We start from the raw sequence: 18,393 nt of genomic DNA on the forward strand, positions 1-18,393 counted from the left end.
CTAGTACTAAACTCGTGTCTCTGGTCAGTGGGTGAGGGTGCACCACCACACCAGTTCTGAGACAGTTTCCCCACCACCTGCAAAAATCATAGGAAGAGAAACTGCTCTGCAATTCACAAGGCATCCCACAACTGTGAGGGCCAAAATCTTCATAGTTTTGTGTCTTCCTCACTCTTTTGCACAAAATGCTAATTTTATAGGCTAAGGCTTGTGTTTAATATAAAACGTTGGAAAAAAGCAGCATTAGTGGCCCTGGCCCGTGTGGCTCTGTTGGTTGGAGTGTCATCCCTTAAACCAAAAGGTCGTGGGCCCATTCCCCGTCAGGACACTGTAGGTTTAGTCCTGGGTCTGGGGTGCTTACAAGAGGCAACTGACAGATGTTTCTGATGTTTCCCTCTTGCTCTCTCTCCCCTCCCCTCTCTAAAATCATTAAATGGGTCCTCGAGTGAGGGTAAAAAAAAAAAGCTATAGTAGTAGGTGCTTGGTAGTCTCTGTACAAGGCTAGATGTAGATTCAACAGTGATTTTGTAAAATCCCTGGTACCCACGCCCTGTTTAACTCTGTAGATATTCCACTATGAAGTCACAGAATTTACTTTGCAAGGTCTCTGTAAGCCAATGGTTCTCAAAGTGTGACTGAGCCAGGACAGCAGCATAACTGGGGAACTTGTTAGAAATGTAGATTCTTGGGTTTTACCCTAGACCTACTGAATCATAAACATGGGTGTAGGGCCCAGCAATCCGGGCCCAGACATTCTCCAAGTGATTTTCCTCTCATGATAAGTAACTATTGCTGTTTGCAGATACAGTAGTTGCTTAGTAACAGCTATTGTATAACACTAGGTTCAGCCCTGGTTGGTGTGGCTCAGAGGACTGAGCGCTGGTCCATGAACCCAAAGGCTACAGGTTCGATTCCAGGTCAGGGCACATGCCTAGGTTGTAGGGCAGTGCTAAAAGACTGAATGGTTGTACCCCCACCCCAAACCCCCACCAAAGCCAAATTCATGTGTTTAAACCTAATCCCCAGTGTGAGGATATTTGGAGATAGGCCCATTGGGAAGTGATTAATCATGAGGATCCTACCTTTCTAGTTGGAATGGGACTAGTGCCCTAGAGAGAACCTAGAAAGCTCCTTTGTCCCTTCTGCCATGTGAGAGCTGTCTAGGAACCAGGAAGCAGGCCCTCACCAAAGACCAAATCTACCAGCACCTTGATTTTAGACTTTCCGGCCTCCAGAACTCTAAGAAATATGTTTACAATAAGCCACCCAGTCTATGATAGTGTTCGAGCAGCCCAGATAGGACAAACAGGTATTGCAGCAGGCTGATTTTTAGTCTTTTTATGTCTCAGGACAGCAGTTGATGGAAATAGGAAACTGTAAGAAGAAAAGATGCTCACCTACTTCATTAAGGATACCTGCTCTCCAAGGGGACTGCTGAGAGTATCCTTCTAGAAGTGCCCACAACAACATGAACACTGGCCTGGCCTGGCTCCACTTCATAACCAGGATCCACATTTTTGTTGTCTCCACACATGTACTGTTTTCACCTTCCCCTGGTTCTTCCTCCCACATCTCTCCTGCTTCTCCCCTGGGATAGCCCAACCCTTGATACCACATCTGAAATCAGTCCAAATCACACTCCCAGAATAAAAAGTTTTGTTTATTTCAACGCACAGCTATAGCATTCATGTACCTTAGCCCGGGTCAGCAGGAGGAGAGAGGTGTCTTGTCCCCCAAGAGGGGATAAATAGCTAAGTCATCCTTCACTCCTAGCACTGATCCTCAGAAGTCCCACATCCTGAGCTCCAGGTATCAGGATATAATGGTAGGGCTGACCTGACCCTGCTCCAAAAAACTCAAAACAGCCTACTTCCAGGAGGGTAAGCCTTCTGCTCCTGTCTCCTGCCCTCCCTTAGGACACAAAGCCCTCCTGTCTGGCCAGGCTTCTGTTGGTGAGCTCCAGGAGACGGCATCCATCTCTTTCTCTGTAGCAGCTGTACTAGGTCTCCGGTACCCCATTTTGGGGCATCCCTGAGGTCAGTCTCTGGAGGTACTGTTGACGCAGAGGGGGCAACCGGGGATACAGCTCAAAGCCCTCTGGAAGGGCAGAATTAGGAAGCTTATAGTGGAGGAGGTGCTGTCGGAGACCCTGCAGAGATGGAAGAAACTTTAGGAGGTGGGTACTGAGGTCCCGTTGAGATCTGTCCCCCAAGACCCACCACTCTCCCGCCCTCCAGGAAGTGCCTGACCCTACCTCATCTGCCAGCAGCCACGTTTTCTGCAGCATGCTCCTGCGGGCAGCCTTCACCTCGTCCTAGAGACAGAACAGGGAGAGGTGGCCCTGGGCCAAGGGCTGGTACCCCTCGCTGGCCCTCACCTCCTCTCTAGCTGGCCCAAAAGCAGTGCAGTTGCAGGCTCCGTTCCTCCCTTTGGAGATGGGGCTGTAACTTACGGAGCTCTTTGGGTCCTGGGAGAAGATGAAGGTGTTGACATGGGCCACAGTTACAGCATAGAGCACGGGACACCAGTGTGGACGGAGTGCACTGGTCACCAGGGCCCGGAAGTAGAGCTGGAGGAGGGCCAGGTTGTCTTCAGGAGGCTCCGTGTAGCATTCCAGGGACACAGGCAACTGTGAGAGGGGAGACGAGATGTGCTGTGGATTCAATGGTCACCACTGGACAGTGGGGTTATGGAGGACTGTGATAATGTTCTTTTTAGTTCTCAAAAAATTTTTTAGTGTTTTTATATAAAGTATACATTTATATTTTATATGTATATTAAAATAGTTCTATTTTAAGTTTATCAGAATGTTATAAAAACAACAGCTCTTTACCGCTTATCAATTAAACTCCTTAGCTTGATATTTGAAGCCCTCTAAGACTTTATTAGCCTTGTTTCCAAGAAGTTCCCAAACTGAAATGAATTCCAGACTCCTCCCTCTTCCCCAGCCATCATATTCCTTTCTGCTTCAGTGCTTTTGCTTATGCTGTTCCACTAGGAACATTTCTGGTCAATGCCCAGTCATTTCCCAGTTTTTTCATAAAAGCCTTCCTCTTACGGGAAGCCAACTTTCCCTTCTCCGACTCCTGACTTAACACCTAAAATCTAAATAATTTAAAACTATTCTGGGATTTCAGTACATCTCTTACCTGGATCACAGCACCTCACAAACAAGAACCTGTAACTTGAACATCTACTATATGCCAGGTAACCTTTTCATGGATCCATTTAACTCCTTGAAGCCTCCAAGAGATAAAAGAACTGGAGGCCCATCAAAACTCCCCACACTCACGACTGCCCCTGAGGCCAAGTATAGGATGCCCGTGGTAGGCTCTGCTGGGTGAGAAAGTACCTGGGTCAGAGGCAGGCCCAGAGCTCGCAAGGCTCCCACGTGCTCCCCAAAGAGGGCAAGGCGCAAGTTGACGCTGAACCGACGCTGCAGGGGAAAGAGTACCAGAGCCCCAAAGAGGTGGTCCCCAAAAGAGACAGCCTCAAAATGCTCCAGGAAGTTGATATAGAGGTCAGGGAAAGACGCCAGGCCAGGAAGTGGGCAATCCAGGTTGAGTTTTGGCAGGACTGCAGGCTGGCATAGCCGGGCCAGGATGGCTGCCACCAGACGTTGTATTGGGGTCTCCCGGAACAGTTCACTGTCCACCAGGAACACACACATGAGCCGTGCCAGGCGGGCAGCAGGGGGAACAACCCAGAGGGCCTGGGGGCGCCAGCTCTCCAGGAGTAGCACCCACTGCAGGGCCCGCATGGCTGTGCCCACAGCTTCAGCAGGAGGGAGCCCTGAGGGGGCATCTGAGGCCTGGTGGTAGAGGTGAACCAGGGGCAGGAAAGGCCAGTCAGTGGGCAGCAAAGGCTCCTTAGGCAGGGGGAGCAGCAGAGCTGGGATTTGCTGTAGCTCCCCTCGGTACAAGGCCTGAGAGGCTTTCAGGCTGGGCTGGGCCAGTGAACAGTGGGTCAGGTAGCAGCTGCGAATGCTGGGGAGGTCCTGGCAGGCCTGGGCCAGCAGACCCCCTCGCCCAAACCCAGGGTCCCCGCTGCTCCCTAAGGACAGCCGGTCAGAGAAGTCTGCTGCTTCTGGGCCTCCTGATGCTCTTTCCCTATAACAGAACCCAAAAGCCACAAATAAGGGCCGGAACCACGGCACCCAAAAGGCTATGCCAGCCTTCCAGGGCTTCCCAGAGGTCCTAGGTGCTCCCAGTTCCCCCAATAACCTTCCATGTAGTGTGTGCAGCAGTTAATAGGATGGACACTAGAGTCGGCTGCCTAGGTGCAAGTTTACAGAACTTCTCTGTATCTGTTTCCTCGTAGTAAAATGGCTAAATAGTAAATCACACAAAGTGTGATCACTCTGTAAGGTATGTAATGTCTAATCAGTATGTTGTACACCTGAAACTAATATAATATTGTATGTCAATTGTAGTTGGAAAATAAAGAATTTTAAACAGCAATACCTATCTAATGGTACAGGTAAAATACATTCAAGCACTTAGGGAACACCAGACACAGAGGAAGCACTCAGTAACTGTTGGCTGCTGCCTGTGTACAGCCAGTTCGTTATTACTATACAATCATAACAAAGTCTCATAACAATTCTCCAGTGTGTTTATTCTCAACTGCATCTTACTAATGAGGAAAGGGAGGCTCAGGCAGGTTAAGGGTAATTCATGGAAGAAAGAGAATTAATTAAGCCCACGTCTCCTGGCTCCAAATTTAGGGGTACTCTATCAACGAACAACCACAGCCCCCTCTCAAAGGGCTGAGGTGACGCCAGTAACCTGGACTTACGGGAGAAACTCCAGCCGGAATACACAGCTCAGCAGTAGCTCAAGCACAAGGTGCTCGCTTCCGGGTAGCAGCCGGCTCAGCAAGGCCAAGGCCACGCCATGATGGAGGGCAGCACCAGTGGCTGGCACTGGCTGGAGTATTGCCTGTGGACAGGAGGAGAGCACAGGGGTTGAGAGGGGACAAAGCAAAAAGTGAGGACGAGGACATAAGCAAAGAGGGTGTATGCTGAAGGGCAGGTCTGAAGGAAAGCAGGAATGGCATCGCCTGCCAGCAGCAGCACAGGCTCCAGAGAAGCGAGAGGGTGATAATGTGGGGACAGGGGAGGGGATCGAGGTAAGGGCGTTGGAGACACCCACCGCTCTCTGAGCCAGGATGAGTGCCAGATACTGCAGGTGGTACTCATGGCGTAGGGCCCACGCCGAGTAAGGTGTAAGGGGCGGGGCAGCCCCAGGAGCCACACACTGGAGGAAGTAGTTCTGGAGTCCTGGGGCAGCCAGTACAGCAGCCAGCTGAGGAAAAGCAAGCTTGTTCAGATGTAGACGGTGACTCTGATCCTTTCTGGGGTGCCCAGGTAGCTGCTCCTTCCCCGACCTAACTCAGAAAAATGGGTGCTTGGCAGAAGAAGCCTCTTTTTTCCAAGGGGTGCCCTCCCTCCTTTCTTTATGACCCCTGCCATATTGGCCCCCTGCCTGGAACCTAACCAGGGGCCTAGGGCTCACCTGGCCACATAGCCCCTTGTGGATCCGGGCCAGGGTGTTGAAAAGACAGAGGAGGGAAGTGAGGACTGGGAAGGGTGAGGCTGAGCCAGCAAGACTGAGAGGGGGGCAACCTCCCACGCAGCCCAGTGACACGAGGCTGCGGAGAGCTTGGGGGGCTGGAGCACAGGACTGCGGGTTGCAGAGAAGAGAGCAGCACCTGCAGGCAGAATGGAGAATTTGAGGGGCTCTAGCCTGATGTGTGCCAGGCTGGGAGAGGCAGGGGCTTGGCTGTGCAGACAGTGCCTGCTCTGCAGCGGGCAGTGCCCATTCCTTACAGCCTCTAACTGATGCCACTTGGGAGTCAGATTTCCTACCGGCTGAGGGTTTCCACCTGGAATGGACCAGGGAGCTAGATTCTGGAACCCCACAGGAGAGAAACTGCCTCAACCACAAGTACACCCACAGTACCTACCTGAGGGAATCCCACAGGCTGCCCAGAGCAGGCTGGCTCAGCAGGGGCAGCAGCAGCTCCCCTGACAGGCGCTCTGTGTCCTGAAGCCAATCCTCTGGGCACAAGTCTGGCTGGAAGACCAAGGGGCTCACTGAGCTGACAGTCCGGGACTCCCATTCTCTTAGACCCTGTGTACCCAGGCCAAGCCCGTAATTCCAAGAGCCCAAAAGAGCCCTCCTATTTGGAGGTTCCTGCCGTCTGACCCTTGTAGAGGGAGAGAAAACCCTGAGGTTGCTCTGGCACTTGAGGTCTCGGGGTCCTGGGAGAACATAAAGGCTCCATGGAGGCTGAGCTGCCGCTTGGGGTTCTCAGACTCTTTGGAAGCTCCAGTGGGTACAGAGGTGGAAAGAGGACGAAAGGTAGGAAGGGAAAGGTGGAGAGCGGAAGGGGAGTGGGGAGGCAGGAGTGGAAAGATGAAAACAGAGAGAGAGAGGAGTGTTAAGGTAAAAGCAGGGCCTCCTGGGCACAGGGCAAGGCAGGAAGGCAATACTCACCTGCCGGCTCCAGGCCTGGTAGTAGGCATCTAGAAAGAGGAGGCAGGCAGTGGGCACCGGGCCCAGAGCACTCCACATCTCAGGTCTGGGCAGCAGCTTTAAGGTCTGTCTTAGACATGGCTCCACAAGAGGCTGGAGCCCAGACACCTGTGTCCAAGTGACAATGGAAGGGGAGGCCAACAGACTGGCCTCAGCGGAGTCACTACAGGAAAGCCAAAAGGGGCCACAGTGAAGCTCTGGCTGCCTCGACTCCCCTCTAAGTTCTAGCCACCATCTTCCTAGGGAGGAGCTCTCCTGCCTCTCTCAGAGCACCTGGTGGGAAGTCCCTGCTGGCACCTCAGGGCTATTGCCTACCTGCTGGGTTTGCAAGTAGTGCTGCTGGCTGTCAGGGTCAGCTGGGTGAGGACAGTGAGCAATGAGGCTATCCGCTGCATGGACAGGGGCTGAGGGTGGTGGGCGCTGAGCTCCTTTGGCATGACCTGCAGGGCCCGGATCAGCACCGGGTATAGCTCCCTGGAGAGAACAATGACTGCCTTTGAGTTCAGAAGAGAGATGGAGATGTAAGATGCAAGGCAAGGCCTGCCCAGGGCTCTGCAATCTAGTTAAGAAGTATGGGAAGGGAGAGGTTCCAGGCTGGGTACTCCTGGTCAGCTTTAAGAGGGAAGGAAGGTTGGGGGCTGAAGGGAAGGAGGTAGCCCTTCAGGCTTCCCCCCAAAAGGGAATTAAATCTGACTTATACCAATGCTGTTGTACACAGAATGTAAACAATGTTCTGTGGATGGCACAGATTTTGTTCGCCTCTCCCCTAGCTGGTCATTACTCCAGAATCCCCTCTTCCTCGTTTTCAGCCTCCTTCCAAGCTTAAAACCTTGAGCAAGGCTGAGTTATCAGTTTAGGCAAGAGTGCAGAACTGGAGGGGTCTCCCAAGGAGCCTACCCCTTGTTTTTCCTCACCTGTAAAGGTCACCGCCCTGGCCATAGGAGGCTGCCACAGCCCACAGACGGAAGGCCTCAGTATTCAGCATCTCAGCTTCCTCTGGGGGCAAGGTCAGTTCCTGGGGAGCCTCAGCTACGAAGCGGCACAGGCAGCTCCGGAGATCAAAGCTACTCAACTGAGAGTGGACAGAGTCGGGATCAGGATCAGAGCTGGGGATCAGGGTCCCCAGTAGCTTCAGGTACTTTCATTATGGAGACTGGCTCAACCTAGCCCTGTTCCGGCCCCCTCTGGTACCACAGGGTCATAGGACCAGGGTGAAACTACTTTTTCTTTCTCTCCTACCCTCCCCTCTCCTCTCCTTTTTAGCAAGCACTTGCTGGCACCTTTTCAAAGGCTACTTGGCTATGGGTGATGTGTGCCCATCTGTATGTGGCTCTTCTGGTCTGGGAGCCTACCCTTCACATAATGAGAGCACAGTAGGTCTAGAGGATACGATAGGCTCCAGGTGACTAGGTTCCTGACTGGTGTTTTTTGTTGTATTTCTAAGCAACAGAATCAGAGACGAAGAGGAAGATGGAATGAGCAGGGCCCCAGAGTCCAGGGGCCATGCTCAGCCCCCAGCCCCACCCCTGCCCTGTGTCCTGCTCACCAGCCGGGCAGCAATATTTCTACCAGCTGAGGCCAGGACACGAAGTAGCTTCATAGCAGCAGCACAGGGTACTTTGTGTAGACTGGGGGCAGGCCCTATCCCCATGGGGGACCAGCTGGTGGGCAGGAACTCTCGAACTATAGTCTCAATCAGCCGAGGGCACTCCAGGACCTGTGGGGGACAAGAGGAAAGGGAGGTAGGGAGGCTGAGGGTCAAGATCAGGCCCAGATAGGCTCTTTGTCCATACCCTGTCTCTTTCTCACCCTTGTGGCTGACTCCAAGGAATGCCGGGCCAGACGGATAAGCACAGCCAGGATGTCAAGGACCACAGAAGGTCCTGGGCAGGTGACCTCTAGCACATAGCGCAGCCGAGCCAGCAGGTTGGTGGCCAGAAGCCCCTGAAAGTTAGAGAGGTAAATGCACTGCCAAATGCAGCTGGGCCCAGGCTTTGACGACCCCTCTTGCCTGACATGGGTATGCCTTGGAGGTCATGGGACAGATGCAACTGTCCCAGCATCTTTACCTTGATGACATCATGTCGAGCCAGGTCAGATGGAGGCTGGTTTCCTTCCTCAGGGCTCTTTTTTTTGGCCTTTTCTCCTGAAGGCTCTTCATCTTCATCCTCGTCCTCCCTGTCCTGCTGGCTGGGCATCAGAGGGAACACCAGAGCTCCATGGTACCAGGAGAAGGTGCTGTCCAGGAGCTCCTGCCAGAGGAAAGAGGATGCGGCAGGAAGAAGAGGGAAAGCCAGGAAGTGGGTGCAGGAGTAGGGAGTGGAATGACCCACAAAGAGAAGGGCAAGGCTTCAGGGCTTTTAGGAGAAGAGGGGTATGCTTCCATCCCATTCTCTGCTCTGCCTGGCAAAGCCTTCACCACGAGGGCGTGCCCAGCAAGAGGAGTAGGGACACTGATACTTTAAAGCCCCATTCGTATCCTGGTGGTACCTCATCTCCAGGAACCACCAACAGAGCTCGAAGAGCACGAACAGCAGCTGCGATGACCCCATCCGCTCTGTCATCCAGGGAGAAGCGCAGCAGGAAGAGGAAACCAGCATCCAAGAGAAGGTGCAAGACGCTGCCTGCTAGCCGGTCCCCAAACTCACTGGCCTGGGCCTGGGGGGCAAGAGGATAGAACCTTGCAGGAGAAAGTTATATAGTCTTTGCCCTAAACACTTCATTTGCCTACCCATGGCCTTGGGTTTGTCCCGTTCCCAGTCTGACCCACAGATGGTTGGTGTATGCACTCGTGAGCCAGAGAGGAAAGGGCAGGAAGTGGGAAAGTCTAAGGCTGTGAGGTGAGGTGTGGGGGTAGGCAGGACCACGCCAGCAGTCCACTCACCCTGCTGACGACCTGGGCCAACACATGCAGCGCTAGTGCTCTCTGCTGGGACACCTGGCTTCGCGTCAGGTGGAACAGCTCCTGTAGGGAGTACCCTGCTCTCTGGGGCAGGGACAAGGAGTGAGAAAGAGCCAAGATACAGGGCAGCACCCCCTATATGCCATGCACTGAGTTAGGAGTCAAGGGGAAGACAAAAATAAGTGGTAGCTGTTGCTGCTGCTTTCCATGGATCCTCAAACTGGTAAAGATATGACTTGCATACAAGTAATTATGACATAAGGAAGACTGGGAGGAACATGGTAATCAGCGTTTAATTTGCAACCAGAGAACAGGAGCAAGAGAGAGAAGTGGAAAAGTGATATGGTGTTAGCGGGTGGGTAGAGCTTCTTCGATGGCCTGGCCTAGAGCACAGGGTAAAGGCGTTCCCTGGAGCAGGCTTTAAGAACTGAGCCCCGGAGGTCCGTAGGCATAGGGCCTGTGTGGGGAGAGGGCAGCAGAATGGCACAGCAGGAGTGAAGGCGCCAGAGACAGACTGTGGAAGGACTGTCTTGTGGGGCTCAGGAGCCAAGATCTTATTCTTTGAGCACAGGGGAGCCAGGAACTTCCTGAGGTGAGGCAAGGCATGGCCCGAGCTGGGCCAGAGGGAATCAGTGTGGCAGCCCCACGAGGGGTGGGATGGAATGGCATGGCAGAGAGGAAGACATGGTGACTGAGCCGACAAAAGGGAGCAGGGATCTTCTCAAGAAAGCACCAAGGGGAAGTGAGAGAACCGGCAAGTTCTGGGAACTGACTGGAAAGCAAGGGAATGAGGAGATTTCGAGCTAGGAGCCTGAATGGACAGTGAGACCATGAACTGGGTTAGGGCACACAGGAGGTCCAAGGCATCTGGCCAGAGGTCCTTTGCTACATGGTTATTAAAAGCTGCCCAGTCCTCCCTGGGCCCCATGCCTCACCTCTGCCTCCTCTCCATGGTGGTGTAGTCCCAGGTGGGTGGGCAGGTCCACATCGGGAGCCAGTAGCTCTCCCTGAAGGCTGAATCGGGCCTGCATCCGCTAATGGGAAGAGAAAAAGGACTATGTGCTGGAGACAGCAACAGTGGCTCCATACCCACTCTTCATCCATAATCCCAGCCTCTTAGGACTTAGGTCCTGATTCTACTCCTGGTTAGAAACGGCTCCTCTGGCCTATGATGCCAGGAGGTAAACACAAAGAAGAGATATTTCTCAAGCTTGGGGGAAGAAAAGGGTCTGAGTTCTGGGGCCAAGAGCCGCAGCCCACTCTCACCTGGCTCCACCCCTTAGAGGCTTGGGGGTGAGAGCCTTAGAGCCTTCCTCACCTCCTGTGTCCGCTGCCGCCGGAGTGGAGGCAGGTCCTGGGTCCAGTGGAGCTTGTCCAGTTCAACAGTGTCCATATGCAGCCACTCCTTCTTGGGGGTTACCGGCAGTGCCAGAGCTGGGGAGATGGAAGCAGAGTAGTACTCCCTCAGGGATTCAGCCCACTGACCCACTGGTGTCCCAGCCATCACCCCATAGCTGCCATGTCCCTCTCCACCCAAGGGTCTGGCAGCCTCTGCCTTCAGCTGTGGCTAAATGGCAGAGCTCAGGAGCTGGACTCCTGGGAACTGGGTGAATGTCTCAAATATGGCAGAACACACCCAGTCCCTGGGCTCTAGCCCCTATCTGACCCCAAGGGTTTGTTGGGAGGGGAAAGAGGAAGAGGAGAAGGTAAGGAGAGAAGAGGGAGCAGAAGAGGAAGGGAGGACCACGTATATCAGAGAAAACAGTTCTCCACTGGCTAGTATCCACCTCTTAAAAAAGCAGAGAAGTAGGGATGATGAAGAGGGAGCAGTTATACCGCTTCAGGAAGGCAAGACACAAAACACACACACCCACAGCATCCAACATCTTCTTCCTTTCTCACCGCAACCCCCACCCAACCTGCTCCGCTGGCCTGGAGCTCATCCAGGGGCAGGAGGATCCTGGCTCTCTTAATTCAATTTCTTCTTTTGTTAATCACTAATAAAATAATCAAATTCCTGGGAAATGAGTGCTCCCACTGGCTTCTGTGCTTCAGGTCTGGCATGTTCATAAGGCCTGCGTCACTTGTCCCCCATCTCCCTGGCCCTACCATCTCCCACACTCCCCCCACCCAACACTGAGAGCAGGGGCAGAAAACTAGGATGGATGGAGCCACACCTGGAAGGGTGAAGATGGTCTGCCAGGGGAGGAGGCCGTTCAGCCACCACACACTGCAGATAAAGAATGATTTCAATGCAACAATGAGGATTCATGTTAGGGGCTCAAGGACAGAGAAGATTCTCTTTTCTCATGTACCAGAAGGAATGAGAAATACTTTCTCCACTTTTCCTCTACTTATATTCTCCAAAAGATGTCCCCCCAACTTCCTGCAAACCTGGGGATCCTGGCTCTGGCTCCTCTTTGTGCCTGTGTTCACTGGAAGAAGTTGTCATAATGGGCTCTTCTCCAGAAGGATCCTCGACGGAGGATCCTCCTGGCCTCTGCTCCTCTGTGGCCTTTTCTTCTGCTTGCTCATGGGTGCAGCTGCGAGATCTCAAGAAAGCAACCAAGCTGGGATCTAGAGGAAAGAGGGATGAGAGAGTGGGTGAGGGCAGATCCTCTCTAACCTTCTCTACACCTGAAACCTGAATACTACCTGCCTATGGACGCCAAGACAAGCCACTTACCACCCTGGCCTGAAACCCCTGTGCTCTCGGGGAACCTGCCTGCCCAACTAAGCCTCTACCCTTCAGTCCCCTGACCCAGGTTTATGCCCATCCCTGTGTTTGGCTCTAGGTCATAGGCCCAAAGTAAGTTGCTGTGGAAAAAAATGAATAAATGTTGACTAGGGCGAAAGAGAAGGCATTTAGGGGAACGTATTTTCTCCCTTTTAGCTAATTTATTTATGCACAAATCTTCACTAAAAATCTAATATACACTATGCACTATATAGGCACTGAATATAGTTTGGAACGAGATGGACTTGGTGCACAGAAACTAGGAGGGAGGTACAATATAGTAGAGCATCATACAGTGAAGCACACTGCAGCCATACTAGAGAACAGCTATAACACAGCGCCTATTACACTAATGTAGTACAGTGCCCACAGCAGAGTGGGTAGAGCAGGGCCCGAGAGACCACATGGACCTGGGTTTACATCTCATCCATGTTCCCTACCAGCTGGGTGTCCTGGGGGAGAATTTCTCAAAAATTTGAGCCTCAGTTTTTTCTTTGTTTTTCATAAGTAAATGAGGTTAGTACCACCTACCTCCTAGAACAGTTTGAGGACAGAATAATATAACCCATTCAAGTACCCAGCACAATGCCTAGCCATCCCAGTAAGCTTTCCTCAGTAAGTGGCTGGCCCTTCTTAGCTTAGTCTCAGCAGGAAAGCCAGGTATTCATACCGAGCTGAGCCAGCAACCTCTGCCGTTCTTGCAGGATCTCCTCAGAAGTCATGGCTTGAAGTCTTGCTATGTTCTCTTCATGGATGGTCTGGGCTTCCTGCTCAGCCTCCTGGCCCCTGAGCCCTTTCCCTGTGACTAGATGGGGCCCCTGGAAGTTGTGATTGCCCCGTGGAAGCTGGTGATACTGCTCCCTGGGTGTGAGGAACTCACAGGTCACAGCACCTGGAAGACGTGTATGATCAGTTTCATTGCCTCATACCAACTGGGCTTTTTGGTCCTCTTCTCCAATCCCATTAGCCCTGGAGACAGATGGCGGCCCTACAGCTTTCCCAGACACAGGGTGGAGACCCCTACCTCTACCCACTCCTCCTTCTTTCCCCTGGATTTATATGAGGAATTTTCCCTTAGAAACATCCTACTTTCCAACTCTTTTCTCATATATGTTCAGGCTACTGTCTGCCTCCAGGCCATGCCCCCAGCTGTCCTGCTGGTAAAGGAACCATGGCTTCTATCTTTCTAGTTTCTGCTAGACACTTCTATCCTCTCCATTGGCCTGCCTCTTCCTGCACCTAAGACCCAGATACAGACACAAGCCACCCACACTTCATACTCTAAGGGAGGATATGAGAGAGCTTCCTCTTTAGATGGCTCAAATGCAATGGACATTTGAGGCAGGGAACAGCACCTGGAAGAAGTGTATGATCCAAAGATGGCTCTATGATCATGCATCATAAAAAAGCCAAGCCCATGCCTCTTCAACCTCAACTCACCCTCCGGTGGGTCCACAGTAGACACAACTCCTCTACCTGGTGGGACGCTGGCTTCAGACACTCTCCTTGCTGCAATTTCCTGGGCAAAGATGCTTCTCTTACCAGATACTGCTGGCTTCCTCTATGGGGTAAAAAGATAACAAGGATGACTGATATTCACTAACCCATTCTCTTCTCAGCCTCTTTATACCAAAGTCACTGGAACAAAGAGATAAAAGGGAACTGCTTAATTTCCAAGGATCACAACCTTAGTGCTCAGAAAAAGAAGGGTATTATGAAGCAGAGATTTTGAAGTCTGCCAGACCTGGGTTAGAGTTACGATTCTTCTATCTATCAGATATGTGGTGTTGGTCAAATTATTTGTCTTTTGGAGGGGGTCTCAGTTTCCTCACTTGAAAGAATGGGGATAATGTTACCTACCTTACATGGTCATTATGAGGATTAAATGAAGTAATGCATATGAAGTGCTTAGTATGGTGCCACTTTAACAACAGAACTATTTATCATTATTACGATTAATGACCTGGCCCTGGTAAGGTAGCTCAGTTGGTTAGAGCATCATCCTCATAAACCAAGCTTGTGGGTTTGATCCCCAGTATGGTCATATACAAGAATCAACCAATGAATGCATCAGAAAGTGGAACAACAAAGAAATCTGCTTTATTCTATCCCCTTTCCTTTCCCTCTTTAAATCGATAAATACAATTTTAAAAAAATGATCGATCTGGGAAAGATGAACTATGAGACTATGAGGCTCACTTGACTGAACCCTAAAGCACCATCTAAGGTTACGTCTGCCTACCTGTCTCCCCTGTGAGCGATGGAATACAGGAGGGAATGCAACACCACTGGGCACAGGCAAGTTCACAGCCACTGAACTTGTATCTCGTTCCTGCAGCAACAGAGCACAAAGGAGTGATGAAATAGAGATTTCCCCAGGCTGGAGCCTATCCCAGTAGCTCCAGTTCTTTATAACTAGAACCTCACTCTAGGAAGTAATACACCCACCTTGCTTTTTAGGGCACAGTGATTCTACACTTGACCTTAGCCAAAAGGCCAACAAGTGATGGGGGAAAGTGATTCTAAACCAGCCCCCAATCTGACTGTAGGTCCCACCCTTCTAAATCATCCTTTACTCATAAGGTTCACCACCCCCACCCAATGTCATTGCTGCCCTTGGATGCCTGGTCCCACTCAGCCAGGGTAAGACGCACAATAATCTTAGTCAAGACAGCAGTGATGTGCTGATCATGCCTGTTCAGCCTCTCCTCAGTGTCCTCGTTGTCAGCCAGGGGATGGCCAGGGCTAGGCTTGGCTCTTTTTGGGGGAGCAGGAAGCAAAGCTGGGGGCAAATCTGGGAGACCTGGGAGAAAGAAAAAGCAACCCAGATGTAGGGATATTCATTTATTCCCAGGAAGAGTCTGAGGATATTCATTTATTCCCTAATGAAATAAGTAAATTCATTTATTCACAGGAAAGCCAAAGAAAGTATCAGCTGCTGGAGGGCCCTGGCTCAAGCTGTGTCTCCTTGGACAAAACCTTTACCTCTTTGAGCCTCAGTTTCTTTCTATGTAAGATGGGATTGCAGCAACAGTGGCTATGTGGTATATGAAATAATAATGGGTAAAATCCAGCCACAACAGAATGAAGAAGGAGACCCTCAAGCAGTACCCCCTCCTTCTCAGCCTCACACCCACAGCCACTCACTGTCCAGCATCACTGTATCCCGATGATCCTGCAGCAGAGGCTGGTCCAGGTTAGCATTGGCACCTCTCCTACTTCCTTTCTTCACCAATTGTACTGCTGGGGCTGCACCAGCTGCGAGAAACTGACTCTGGAACCGGAGCAGGTCCACCTCGGATTCCCCTGGCTTTGGTCTGGACAGCATCTTGACACTCCTGGGGCCTCCCCAGTGCAGCTCTTTCCAGCACCGTTTCGGTGTGGGGACTCCCTCTCATTCACTCCTAAAAGCAATAAAGATGGGCCTTGTTTAAGTGAACCCTGTTTCTCTTTCTTGTGCATCAGAGAAGGCTTTTTTCTTGCCAACTCATTTCTCCTCATTCATGCCTTCTTGCCATTCTCTTCCTTTTTAGCCCTACCTGATGTCGTCAGCCTAGCAACAATATTTATTGCCAACTTAAGCTGATTACAACCTGTGGATAATAGAAAGTCTGGAGGAACTAAGGAAAATGTTTCCAGGAGCCAGGCAGATAAATGTGTCGTATCAGTTAGTGCAGATTCTGCATCAAACTGGAAAGAACACGCCTGGTCTAAAAGTACTGAAGTAGTAAACCACCTCGGGATGTAAAGGACAGATATATAAAAATCACTTCAAGTTTTATACACTATCAAAGAACGATCAGAAAATGAAGTTAAGAAAACAATTCAACTTACAATAGCATCAAAAAGAATAAAATACTTAAGAATAAATTCCACCAAGGAAGTATAAATCTTGTACACTGCGGGGCCCCGCAAATCCGCGTAGGGCTCTATGGTAGCGCGTGCTCTTGGACCACCAGTGTCAGCAAAGAGAAATCTCGTAGTTTCAGCCTACGCTGCCAGCCGATGGAGGAATGGCCGTGGCCGGGATCTCCACACGGAAGTGGCCTCGGCCGCCCCTGTGCAGTCCAAACACATTCCCGCAGGCTCTGACAAAGGAACTGAATATTCTGCAATAGAGCCCTCCACGGAGATCCCTGAAGTCAGTCTCTCCAGACCAGGCACCTACTCACTGTCGCACCGCCTAGGGGACGCCATCTTGCCCCGCACCCGCCCGGTTTCCGCCGCCTCCGTATTTGAGCTTCCGCTCAGCAGCCAGGCCCCGCCTCTTTGAGCCTGGCTCCTCCTACTTTGGGGTGTGCGGGCTTGGCTTTAGGGACCACTTTAACGCGAAAGTACTCGGCTTGCAGTGTACGCGCCACGTGAGTTTTGTGCTGACAGACCACATCCTTCAGTGTACAGTAGACACAGGTTCTTTTTCATATACAACACCCGCGACAGAGACAAAGCGCAGATAGCCTCACTAGCGCGAATAACCCAAGCTGCAGGAATGATGGTACTAAGAACTGAGAGAAGAAAGCCTCACTGCCCTCAAGGCAATCCCCTTCGTGAGCATTCTGCCTGTTAGTCAGTGTCCATTATTGGAAATTTTCCTTTACACTCTACGCCCAAAGTGTTTCTCTTAAGGCCTAGCTGGAGTCAACTGTAAAACCCTGGCCAACCTGGCTACTCACTGAACTTCGCTTGGGAACCTCGTGTGGCATGTTGGGAACTATCACTAGTTACCTTCTCACAAGCTTATGTTTTGTATCCTTCCACCGACTGAGTTCCTTGGGGGCATCAGGTCTTCTTTTTCGCATCCCTAAGGCTCAGCACTCTCCGTGTTGCCATGCATATAGGACCTTAGTCAATCATTGCCCTCTTAGGGCAGCCCAGAGGTTCTCAACTTGAGCAGGCACCAATCACCTGGAGGGCTTGTTAAAATAGATTGCTGGCCCTTGCTGTTGTGGCTCAGTTGCTTAGAGCGTCGTTCAGTGGGCCCCCGGGAGGGAGGGCAGGTGGGTCGCAGCTTTTATTCTGATCAGGGCAAGTGCTTGGGGTGTGGGTTCCTCCTCAGGCACGTAGGAGAATGTTTCTCACGACGATGTTTCTCTCCCTCTCTCCCGCCCTCCTCTCCCTTCCTTCCCCTCTCTCTAAAATCAATAACCATGAACTTGGTGAGGATTAAAAACAAAACAGAAACAAAAAACAGATTGCTGGACCTCATCCTCATAGTTTCTGATTCAGTAGGTCTGGAATAGGACCCGAGAATTTGCATTAACAACAAGTTTTAGAACCTTTTTTCAGTTCTCTTGATCGCAACTGCAGCAGTAAATTTCAGCTACTGGGATTTAGCCAAACTCGGAGTTCAAAATAGTACTGGACCTGGTCAGAAGTTATGAGAAAGGAGGGAGGGGAACTGGAGCCAAAAATGTAGGAAGAATGATAGTGGAAAATTGTTTTTGAACCACTAATGATATAATCACTCCAGGCAATGTTCATTAATGGCTGATAAAACTATTAAATGAAAGGTCAATTAGGATTTTATGTGGATGGATCAGGTTACCAATTTATGAATCTACTGATAAATCTTTTTTTAAAAAAATTTTTAGCCCTGGCTGGTGTAGCTCAGTGGATTGAGCACTGACCTGTGAACCAAAGGTTCACCGGTTCAATTCCCAGTCAGGGTACATGCTTGGATTGTGGGCCAGGCTCCCCCATGTCGGGCATGTGAGAGGCAAACACACACTGATGTTTCACTCCTTCTCTTTCTCCCTCCCTTCCCCTCTCTCTAAGAGTAAATAAATAAAATCTTTTAAATAAAATATTAAAGCAATATTTTATTTAAATATTGTTAAAATATTTTATTTATTTATTTTAAATAAAATAAAAAATATTTCATTTAAAAAGATTTTATTTATTTACTCTTAGAGAGAGGGGAAGGGAGGGAGAAAGAGAGGAAGCAAAACATCAATGTGTGGTTGCATGGGGGAGCCTGGCCCACAATCCGGGCATGTACCCTGACTGGGAATCAAACCAGTGCCCAATCCACTGAGCCACACCAGCCAGGGCTGAATCTATTGATGAATCACTAAAAAGGGGATCACTGTACATAATATGCTTCAAGATGTGATACAGTTGTAAATACAAAACACTTCTTCAGAAGGCTTCATGACAAAAATTGAATCTAGCCAAGCACCTGTATCTAACTACCAAACTTCAGGAAATATGGGCGG

General features: G+C 50.8%; 1 protein-coding gene across 1 annotated transcript; it reads right to left on the minus strand.

Annotated features, from left to right (window-relative positions):
- Positions 1 to 1,644: 1,644 nt before the first annotated feature.
- On the minus strand, positions 1,645 to 16,395 carry RPAP1 (RNA polymerase II associated protein 1). Its single transcript, XM_037161782.2, has 25 exons — positions 16,013 to 16,395; positions 15,326 to 15,582; positions 14,833 to 14,981; positions 14,421 to 14,510; positions 13,619 to 13,739; positions 12,849 to 13,070; positions 11,836 to 12,018; positions 10,760 to 10,875; positions 10,377 to 10,475; positions 9,424 to 9,525; positions 9,030 to 9,197; positions 8,609 to 8,791; positions 8,349 to 8,483; positions 8,086 to 8,256; positions 7,454 to 7,611; positions 6,855 to 7,013; positions 6,501 to 6,702; positions 5,968 to 6,077; positions 5,517 to 5,712; positions 5,154 to 5,306; positions 4,798 to 4,940; positions 3,353 to 4,109; positions 2,453 to 2,629; positions 2,255 to 2,314; positions 1,645 to 2,149 (listed from the first exon to the last, which is right to left on the minus strand). The coding sequence occupies exons 2-25, from the start codon at positions 15,504 to 15,506 to the stop codon at positions 2,000 to 2,002; spliced, it is 4,185 nt and encodes a 1,394-aa protein (XP_037017677.2). The 5' UTR covers positions 15,507 to 15,582; positions 16,013 to 16,395; the 3' UTR covers positions 1,645 to 1,999.
- Positions 16,396 to 18,393: the final 1,998 nt, after the last annotated feature.

Source organism: Artibeus jamaicensis, unplaced genomic scaffold, assembly GCF_021234435.1.
Source record: "Artibeus jamaicensis isolate MK-2021 breed Jamaican fruit bat unplaced genomic scaffold, CSHL_Jam_final contig_1132, whole genome shotgun sequence".
NCBI lineage: Eukaryota > Metazoa > Chordata > Mammalia > Chiroptera > Phyllostomidae > Artibeus > Artibeus jamaicensis.

What these genes read in the sequence shown, in the direction of transcription:
- RPAP1 (XM_037161782.2), bottom strand. Translation starts at nt 15,506, where the DNA reads ATGCTGTCCAGACCAAAGCCAGGGGAATCCGAGGTGGACCTGCTCCGG. An exon ending in GAGGTTGCTGGCTCAGCTCG is followed by an intron (nt 12,019 to 12,848) that starts GTATGAATACCT and finishes TCTTTCCTCTAG; the next exon opens with ATCCCAGCTTGGTTGCTTTC. An exon ending in TGGGCCTGCCTCTGACCCAG is followed by an intron (nt 2,630 to 3,352) that starts GTACTTTCTCAC and finishes CCCCTCTCACAG; the next exon opens with TTGCCTGTGTCCCTGGAATG.